Here is a 10,095-nt window from a genome sequence, read left to right on the forward strand (position 1 = left end):
AGCCTTACTAGAGTTGGGTTTGGTATACAAGATGGAAATTAGACATGCTTTTTTTTACATCTTGAGCTGCTTCTTTTCACACCTTTCTAGTTAAGAAATATATGAACTAAGCCTAACACCTGGCTTAAAACAGTTTTATAAAAGCTGTGTAAGCCTTATAACACTTCATAAATAATAAAATGACTGGCATGTTAATTTTTCCCCAGGAAATTATCAAGAAACAAATTGTAGTACTTTTATATATCATTCGACTTAATTACTGGTTTAATGGGGAGGTGCCTTTGAGTCAGTTTTTGACTACTGATGACTGTTTGGACAAGTCTGCAGTTTTCTTGACAAGATTTCAGAAATGCCATTACCGTCTTCCTAGGGCTGAGAGAGAATAACTAACTCAAGGTCACCCAACTGCTTTGTGCGTAATAGCAATAGCATTTATTTTTATATACTGTTCCATATTGCTTTACAGCCCTCTCTGAGCAGTTTAGAGTCAGCATATTGCCTCCAACAATCTGGGTCCTTATTTTACTGACCTTGGAAGGATGGAAGGCTGATCGAACTCCTGGCTATAGGCAGGGTTAGCCTGCAATACTGCATTCTAACCACTGCGCCACCAGAGCTCCTAAAGTGGGATTCCCACTCTCAGACTCCTGCTTTCTAAGCTGATGCCTTAACCATTATAGTAAACTGGCTCTCTAGCCACTGTTACTGAAATGAATGCAATTCTTGGTACCTTACTGGATTCAAGGAAGCTGGTCTATGTGGAGGTCATAGAAGATGCAACTTTTCAACTCCCAATTTTTTCTCTTGCATGTCTCTATTATATTAATGTGATATTTATCTGTGAAAATCAGATACAAAATACTATCACAACTCAATGTTGAATCATTTGTGAGACTCTTTAGAACAGGCGTGTCAAACTGGCAGCCCTTGGGCCAGATGTGTCATGCATAGGCCACACCCACCTCACTCTGCTAATGGAAAAAACGTCACAAAACATAATGGCAATGTGACATGGTGTGTTTGACACCCATGATTTAGAGGTAAGGCAAGGAGTTTATTTGAGTGGAAATACCTGTAAAAGCTGCTTTTATCTCTTGGCCAGGCAGAGTTGCTCAGAGTTGAGGGGCATATAAACTTAAATAAAGTAATATCATCAGTGCCAGAATTCCATTGTAGAAAAATGAGCTCCATGCCATCCTTTGATGTTATTTCCATAGGGCATCTTGATTCCTTCAGTTTTCATTATCATCCTATGTTGATGGTGAGTGAGTATGGCACATTTGGCCAGTCCAAACTCCATTGCAATATCTTGGCTGTTGATTCAGTTTCCAATCATCCTTTTCCACATGGCTTTAGATTGTCCATGTAAAGGAGGTGGGATAGCAAAGCAGCTGATGTTTCTAAATAACCATTTCATATTATAAATCGACATTCTGCTAGCCTCTGTTCTGTAATTTCTGATTCTGGATAGTGTTCTCTCCAGAACTGATGCATTCTTTTCACATAAACTCTCCTCATTGGACTTGATCTGTAATGTTAAATCATTTTTTTCATTTTCAAACTACATATATTTGCAGCAAGGAAGCAATTTATGGTTGGTCATTATTTCTATTGAAGGGCAGCAGGAGGGAGATCGAATTAAATGGAGGGCTATTGAGAAATCAAACAAAGCTAACGTATATGGTACTTTGTTGTAAATTCTCCAGAGGGCAGTGTTGCACTGTGAGATTTTTTTATTAAACCTAATGTTTTGGAGCACCTTAAAGACAAACTTATTATTATCATTACTGACATATTATTACAGCATAAACTTTCATCGATCAGAGTCATAGTGTGGAGAGAAGAAGAAACTCATGATGTTAGAGAGAGACTGAGTACAGGTAGTTAAAGAATGGTCAGAATTCAAGGCTTTTTTGATTTCATGACACGTCTGGAAATAAATACAAAGAGATTGGAAGAAAAACTTCAAAAAGTCCATTGTTTGCAGCTTGTTCCAAAAAAATTAAGTTTGCAGTGGGGTACCAGTCACTGCCCTGTTTTGGAAATATCAAAAAGGAAATATATATGAAAATACCTATGTCTTATTCTCAATTTGCACACAGCAAACAGTAACACGTGACTGAAGCCCTGCTACTATTTAATGTGTACATAAAAAGGGATGGGGGTGCCATACTGATTTTTTTCACGCCTCCCCAGCATCCTTGTTTTCTCTTCTTATATTGTTCCCTCACTCACTTTAAGATGCAGCAAGCTATGTCATGAATTATGTCTTAAAAGACACAGCAATGCTATAAAGCAGCCCATAGATGGCATAGCATATACAGTTCCAAGTAATCTTGCTTTTCAACAGAGGTGCAGTATTTGTTTGTGGCTGATTAGATCTGCTGGAAAAGAATTGTACTCCCGGAACTTCTAAACCACAAAAGCATTTGACTTAAAAAGGAGGTGGGGATTGTGGATCATAGAACAGAACATGCTGGAGATAACCCCCCAAAATGGGAATGTATTGATTGTAATAATATGTGTAGCCATTTTCTAAAGTCTCATTTTGCATTTCTTTAGCTTTCTGGCTTAGCTTATCACTATAAATATTTAGATTTGGTAATTAAATTACAGAATAGGAGAAAGTCCAGCCCACATTTCAAACTTGACCCACCCTTGTTGACAAAGGGATATCCTGGTCTACTATACTGTTTTTTTCAGCTGGCCTCCTTTGAAATGCTCTTCTTTCCAAGATTTCTCTGCATGGACCCCCAGTGATGTGTTATACATTTTCTATCTCAGCATTATTTTAATCTGATATTATTTCCATGATGAACAATTCCCCAAAAACTCTAAAGGTAAGTTCTTGTTCTGTTCTGTCAAATCACCACTGCTTTGAAGTTAATACAAGACGAAATTCTTTGGGGTTTTTTCCAAAGACTTTACAGTCTTTGTTACAACAATGTCTTGAAAGATAATGCTGAATAATAAATTTGTTGATTGGGGAAACCTGTTATTGTACAACTAAATGCATACAATTATTAAAATGTGTGCTGATGTGCAATCTTTCTTTTTAATGGGTTTGAAAATTCACTGCTGATAGTTAAAGTAAGTATTGTTTTGAAAGAAGTTGAATATAGCTGAAGGAATTGATTTAGAAATGAGGAATGAAGCATGCTTCATTTTCTCTTGTTTCCTTTGGGCTTCAGTCATAAGGAAAGTTGACTGGAATCATGATGAGTAGCCACAAAGTAAGCACATATTAATCATAAGAATAATATTTGGCTTATGAATATCCTAATAATCCTTTGGCATAAGATTTTCAACATTGTAGCCATGTGCAAAGAGCAGAACCTACTCCTGATTTTTTTTAAAAAAATGAGACAGCAATGGAAATTGTGTGTGTGTGTTGATTTACCAGCCCATCTGGAGTGAAAAGTAAAAGTACAGATAGCCAACCCTCACTATTTTCAAGCATTAATGTACATGGTATCATAACAAATCAATGCCACAATAGTAAATCTGATTTTTGATTCACATTAAAATAGGTAATTTTGTCTTTTAATGTTCATAACAGTTTATGCAGAGGTGGGTTGCTCCTAGTTTTACTACTGGTTCGTTTTGTGCAGACTACTAAACAACACACCGGCAATGGCAGCGGCAACTGGGGAATCAGTTCAGGGGCATGGCCAAATTGGGTTGCTGCCAGTTCTGCGACCCAGGCCAAAATACCACTACTGGTTTGGCTGAACCAGGCTGAACTGGGAGCAACCCACCTCTGAGTTGATGATATTATTGTACCACAGGTCCCAATTTATTCCAAAGGACTACTTCATCAGAGGATTGAAAGAACAAATGAAGTGCCCTATACACATGAAAGCACTCTCAAGTATACATAAAACGTATCTCCAGGAACAACACATATAAGCACACCTTAAAAGAATGGGAAGAAACAACATGCTCATGCCCATTTCTTTCTTATTTCCCACCGAATTGATTGATGTGTTTCCTTTTCTTGTTGCTCAAACGTTCTCAACACAATATTTAGAAAATTTAGATCACATTTTCCTCACTTGCTTAGGAGGTTTTGATTTAATTTTAGAAGCCTTCAAATAAAATCTTCAAAATTGAAAAGTCTGTTTTTATTCTGTGAGGTCCTTGGTGCTCTCTGAGCTTGGTTGCTTTTTTCTTTCTTTTTGGCAAACGTTTCATTACCTAAATAGGACATATGATAACATCACTGATGATGTTACCTAGTTGGGTAATGGAACATCAGCAGGAAAACAACCAAGATCAGAGAACCTTAAGGACCCCACAGTTCAATCCGGAGCTACAAATACTATGTTTTTATTCTATTTTTAGAAGATGAAAGAAAAAATCAGAGTTATCATCTTTTCCTAAAATTGTTTTGGCTGTGTTGATTTTCATTTTGATGAACAGGAGGAAGTGAATGATGGAAGGGAACTGGGAGATAATACTCTAAAGGAAAATAAATCTTCTGGAAAGATTATTTATTTCGCAAATGGTGAAACAATGGAGGACTGTAGTTCAGAAGATGATGATGTTGAGGAGGACAATCAGAAGTCATTACTTGAAACTGTGAGTTTACAATCGCTATCATCATCATCATCATCATCATCATCATCATCATCATCATCTATTTGTATGACTGCGGGTACATTAGGGTAACCTATAGATCCCCCACTTTTTTCCCACTGAAAATCAACAGCAACACGATTGCTGATCATGTCAGAAGCAATCACCTGGAAAATAAGCTTTTCCTGAAATCTGGGGTTTGTTTCTGTCCTTTGAAGATAATTTAATGGAAGCAGTAGATTACAAAAAAAGATCACTTAGTATTCTGATAATTAAGATTTATAAGAGATTGAAGTATTAATACAAAATGTAATATTAATCAACTGATGCATCTACATATAGGAAAAATAATATTTCTTGGGCAATTTCAATATAAAGAGAATGAAGCCTAATTTTTTTATAAAGAAGGGCAGGCTGTATTTGTTAATTGTTTTAGAAATGACTACTTATCAATTTCTTACACTGAGATGTATGCATTTTTTTCACATTTTCTGCCAAAACTTAGAAATTTTGTTCAGCCAAATTTTGGTATCTTCAGTTTTAGAAGGCCACAACAAAAGGATTTGAAAGATTACATGTCCATGGTTTTTTATGCATTCTATAGAAAGGAAAGAAAGAAAATGTTGTGGTCTGTTGGCCACCGGGCCCTCCAGCAGTCAAATCAGATGAGGAGGAGGTGTGGGAGTCAGGGTCAGCATCAAGGCAACCTGAGAGCTCCAAGGGGGAAGAGGGAATGAAGCTGTCAGAGAGAGAGAGACAGAGGCAGAGTCTGGGCCATCTGTCACCCCTCAGATGGAGAGTCAACAGCTTCCAGGTCTGGAGGTGACTAATAAGGAAGAGGAGGAACAGCTAGGTCCAGTGCTGACATACAGATACACAGAAGATAGAGGAGAGGAGAGCAGTGGAAATCTGTGGGCCAATCCTTGGAACGGAAGAGCCACCTCTGCTAGCAAAGCCCCACCGTGGCTCTGGGGATAAAAGGCAGGGGGCGGAGATGAATAGATATGGCATTCTCCTATTCATCTATTCATCTCCCTGCTGGACAGACTTGTTAGCCTGCGGTGAGAGAGAAACCTTTTTCTGGGGCTACAGGTGCTCCTAATAAAGAAATCATTGGTTTGACTTGAGAGGGTTTGTTGTGTTTGGGGAGCTGGGTCAGAACAAAAGAAAGGAGCAGATCAACTGCAGTGACACAAATGCTAAGACTTTTTAATGAAGTGAGATGAACTTTAGAAATATTTTAGAATCAGATTGTTGATCTTTCAATTATCATTTCTAATACCTTACTAGATGATAAATGATGTCTGTGTTTTCAAATATGTGAAAAAAATGTATACAATATATATATATATATATATATATATATATATATATATATATATATATATATATATATATATATATATATATATATATATATATATTGTCTGCAAAAATCTTTATGTCTTCCTGCTGGATTTCTTGGCTGCTGAGAAGGGTGATTTACTCATGTAATATTAAATATTAATTCCTAGCCTTGATTGTTTTGTTTTGGCCCTGGTTCCCTTCTATTAGAAGCTCTACTATTTGATAGCCATTCTATTTATGGGTACAAGGAGGTTATAGTTTATTCATGAAAAAGGACAAAAAGGGAAGATAAGCTAGAGAAATAATTTTGGTGTGGGGCAGGAAGAGAATTGCCTTATTACTATTACATTTTGTTTGGGGGTTTTTTTTTGTTTTTTTTTCAGGAAAGTGATGCTTTTCTTTATGTAATATAAGAATGAAATTTCAGCAAAAGTGGCCACTTGGTTGTAGTTTTGGTATAGCAATAACCTCCTTTTTCTCTTTTTGCAACTGAAGCCTACGATCTTGCTCTGAAATGCATCCTTGTAGTATGATTGCTTTGTAGCAGCTGCAGATGAGTCTCTATTGTTACCAACAGATCTCTGGCTTTATCCATAGGCCAATCTCTCTTGGGGTAATTATCTACGAAGCTGGGCACTTCAAATTGTAGCCACAGCATTTTTTGGTAAGTATATGGGTGGGGGGGGGATTAAGTGTAAATGATAGGTTGGTAAGGTAAGAATGCTTAGTAGTACATCATCATCAATTTCTGAGAAAACCTATATGTTCTTACACCTTTATAAAGAAATTAATAATGGATTGTGCCCCAGCCACAGAATTTATTTCCTTCTTCCAAAAGCCAGAAAATAAATTGCATGTGATAAGGAAAAAATTGTGGACTAATACTGGCCACTATCTACTAATAGATGCTCTGATTGTACTCATACTCCACAAATACACTTGCATATCTGCACACGCAGAACGTGACCCGTCAAACGCGCGGACGACAAAAGCGCGATCGACAAAATCGCGCCTTTGACGTCATCACAGCGCGATGAAAAAGATCGAAAAATTCAAATAAAAATTAATAAAAATTAAATTAAAGCAAGCTGATTCACATAAAGGTAAGGGTTAGGGTTAGGGTTAGGGTTAGGGTTAGGGTTAGGGTTAGGTTAAGGGTTAGGGTTAGCTTTAGAGCGTTAGCGTTAGCGTTAGGGTTAGGTTAAGGGTTAGCGTTACGTTTTTCGTTACTTTAACGGTTAGGTTTAGGGTTAGGTTTAGGGTTAGGTTAAGGGTTAGGTTTAGGGTTAGGTTTAGGGTTAGGTTTGGGGGGCTTAGGGTAAGGTTTTCCCTTTATTTTTACATTTTTCGATCTTTTTCGTCGCGCTGTGATGACGTCACAGCGCGCTTTTGTCGAGCGCGATTTTGTCCTACGCGCTTTTGTGGTGGAACCCACGCAGAAAGCTCTATGACTTATTCAAATTACTTTTTTTCCCAATATCCTTACAGCTTGTGAATTTCTTGGTGGGAAATTTGCCACATTCCTTGGACTCAATGAACCTAAATACCAGTATGCAGTGGATGAATACTACAGGACACAAAACAAGGTAAATATAACAAATGCAATGTAATGCAATCCAAAATGGGCCACACGGCACTTGCACATGCCCCCCCCAGCCCATTCTCAGCCTCCATGGCTTCCTGCAGCACTCTGACTGCCAAAATGGCTGAAAAATTCATGGCATTTGTAAAAGAAAAAAAAACAAGGAAGCAGGTTTCTCTAGACATCATATTCTTGCTTGGTTTGGGGACCATCTATGTTTAAATGAAGCTAGAGGTAGATTTTATTCTTTAAAATTGGTCTCAGATCTCTTATTATATTAATGAAGTAGAAATATCCTCAGCTGGAGGAATGAGGGGTTTTGCCCTACATTGCTAATACAGAGGTGTTTCATTTTAAAAATAGATTATTTCTAGAATTCTTGTTATCCTGCCTTCTGTGTAATAAATGACACAGCTATTGTATTCTCATTCTTGGATGAACTGTTTCCCGTCCAGATTTCAAGGAAAAAAGCCTGATATCAATAAAACTTTGCGAATATATTCTTCCTGTTGTCCTTAAACTAATCATCAATCATTGAATTCAACGCTGAGCTTAAATCCGAGGATTGTAAGAGAGTCACTGCACATTTTTAAAAGCTTCATGCAGTATTTATAGCGAGCCTCCCACCAAATGGTGACCATAGGCATCAATATGCTTGCAGGCATTTTCTTTTATAACTGGGAAGCCCCTTACTCCAACTGAATTTTTGTTTGTTTTTTATAATTGTTTGGAAATTCCAGATATGTCCTTGGCCCTGAAAAGATTGGAAAGGAGGTAGTAAGTAAAAAAAGAATGGCTTATCTTTTAAAATACATTCAAAGATTTATTCCTTTAAGAAATCATTACTAATCAGGTATTTTGCAAATTACTGCATAATTATGATTCATGGCCCAGGATGTTGATCCTTATAAACTACTGCACCTATGTAACAACTTCTCCCAACTTTTGTTTTAATAACTTGCAAAGAATTCAGATCAAAGTTACTGGTCAGCTTGTAATGTTGAGAAACCTGTTTGCTCTGTAAAGTTGGTATTTTGTTAGCGGCTGAGATATTTAAAATCTGATTGCGTGATGGAGTAGCTAGAAGTATATGCCGCAAATGCAATTAGATTATTAGACCATGAAATTTATGAAGAGAAAAGTAAAACCTGGGTGATAAGGTTTAAAAAAAGAACAGTGACAGCGTATCCTTCAAATATCATAATACAGAAACTTTGGCTATGTTAACAGTAAAATTCAGAAGTATTTGTACAATCAGGCAATAAAAATGTCATTATTCCACAGATGATAGATAAGGAGAGAAACCATTCTACTGTACCAACTACATGACATTCATTGTGCTATTTTTTAAAAATCAGAGTACTATATTAATCCTAGTATTCTAATAAAAGATCGTTACACACACACACACACACAAACAAACCATAAGATCAACTTGTCTTTAGAGTAGCCATGGTCTATGTTCCAAAAATGTAGTAGATGGGATCAGAAAAAAATCCTATAATTAAGATGACTTATGAAAAATATACCTTTGATGGAGAACCCTTCTACAGACATACCAAAAAAATGGGTTGTTTCTATAATGCTCATAGAGTGTTATTAATCCAACTTTACATTCTTTTGATTTATGCATGGATAACTAGATCAATCCATAGCCTAATTAATGTGGAAAGGACTTGAAGTTAGTGGAATGAGGTGGACTCTGCACTCACAATAATATCAACACTGAGTAATGGAAACCTATGGTTATCAGTCATTCTTGCCTTTCTCCATCAAGACTTTCTAAAATATGTTTTGTTTTTACAATGCAAAATTTATTATCTGGGCTGTTTCAGCAAAAGGAAAGTGATGAAGATGGTGAGGAGATGCCAAAAATGAAGAAGACAACCACATCAAATGAAAAGTATCACCTGGAAATGAAGCAGCTAAGATATGGGTCTATTAATTGTAATGAGATCCCCTTCATTCCTCAGGACACTGTTGCAAATGTAAATGAACTTGAAGAAGGCGGGTTGCAAAATTTTAAATAAATCAAAATTATCCAAATTTTATACTGGGATATAAAATATGCATGGTTTTGGGCTGGATCAAAATGTCTAATCCTCAGGTACCTACATTGAGAGGTTAAATCAGTCCTCTTGGTGAACTGTTTGGTCTTTATGGATTAAATGGACTGTTTTAGACCATATTATATATCAATATTACTGCTGTTATTATTTCTGGATTGTATTTGGTTAAATTTTGTTTTGGTTGAACCACACAGAGTCATGTCATGGGCTGGATAGAACAATAAATTGTTTAAATCAATAATAAATAAACCAAACTTTTAGAAATACCACAAGAGACTCTATTGTTTAAGCTAATACTATCGCATTATCAAACAGTGAAACACCTTAGCTTTAACCGTTTGTTTATGAATTGAATTGCATTTGATTTAAGTTGTAATCAATTCAATCATTACATCTTCATCATTATTAATATATTGTAAATCTTTTATGGGCATCTCTAGGCAAAGGTAAGTTATACATTGAAACAATAAAAAAGTATTGGAAAACTCCAGGAATGATAGGCAAGATTCCCTGAAAGAT

At 36.4% G+C, this 10,095-nt stretch overlaps 1 protein-coding gene across 1 annotated transcript; it reads left to right on the forward strand.

Moving 5' to 3' along the window:
* The first annotated feature begins 2,658 nt into the window (after nucleotides 1–2,658).
* On the forward strand, nucleotides 2,659–9,848 carry FAM177B (family with sequence similarity 177 member B). Its single transcript, XM_014053239.2, has 5 exons — nucleotides 2,659–2,840; nucleotides 4,423–4,581; nucleotides 6,523–6,589; nucleotides 7,414–7,511; nucleotides 9,343–9,848. The coding sequence occupies exons 1-5, from the start codon at nucleotides 2,811–2,813 to the stop codon at nucleotides 9,535–9,537; spliced, it is 549 nt and encodes a 182-aa protein (XP_013908714.1). The 5' UTR covers nucleotides 2,659–2,810; the 3' UTR covers nucleotides 9,538–9,848.
* Nucleotides 9,849–10,095: the final 247 nt, after the last annotated feature.

The sequence above is a fragment of the Thamnophis sirtalis genome, unplaced genomic scaffold (genome assembly GCF_051295495.1).
Source record: "Thamnophis sirtalis isolate CommonGarterSnake01/CBP01778 unplaced genomic scaffold, rThaSir2_p1.2 scaffold_6, whole genome shotgun sequence".
NCBI classification, from domain to species: Eukaryota; Metazoa; Chordata; class Lepidosauria; order Squamata; family Natricidae; genus Thamnophis; species Thamnophis sirtalis.

Coding starts and splice junctions, on each gene's coding strand:
- FAM177B (XM_014053239.2), top strand. CDS start 2,811: ATGATGAACAATTCCCCAAAAACTCTAAAG. Junction 4,582..6,522: donor AGAAGTCATTACTTGAAACT/GTGAGTTTACAA, acceptor CTTTATCCATAG/GCCAATCTCTCTTGGGGTAA. Junction 6,590..7,413: donor TGTAGCCACAGCATTTTTTG/GTAAGTATATGG, acceptor ATATCCTTACAG/CTTGTGAATTTCTTGGTGGG.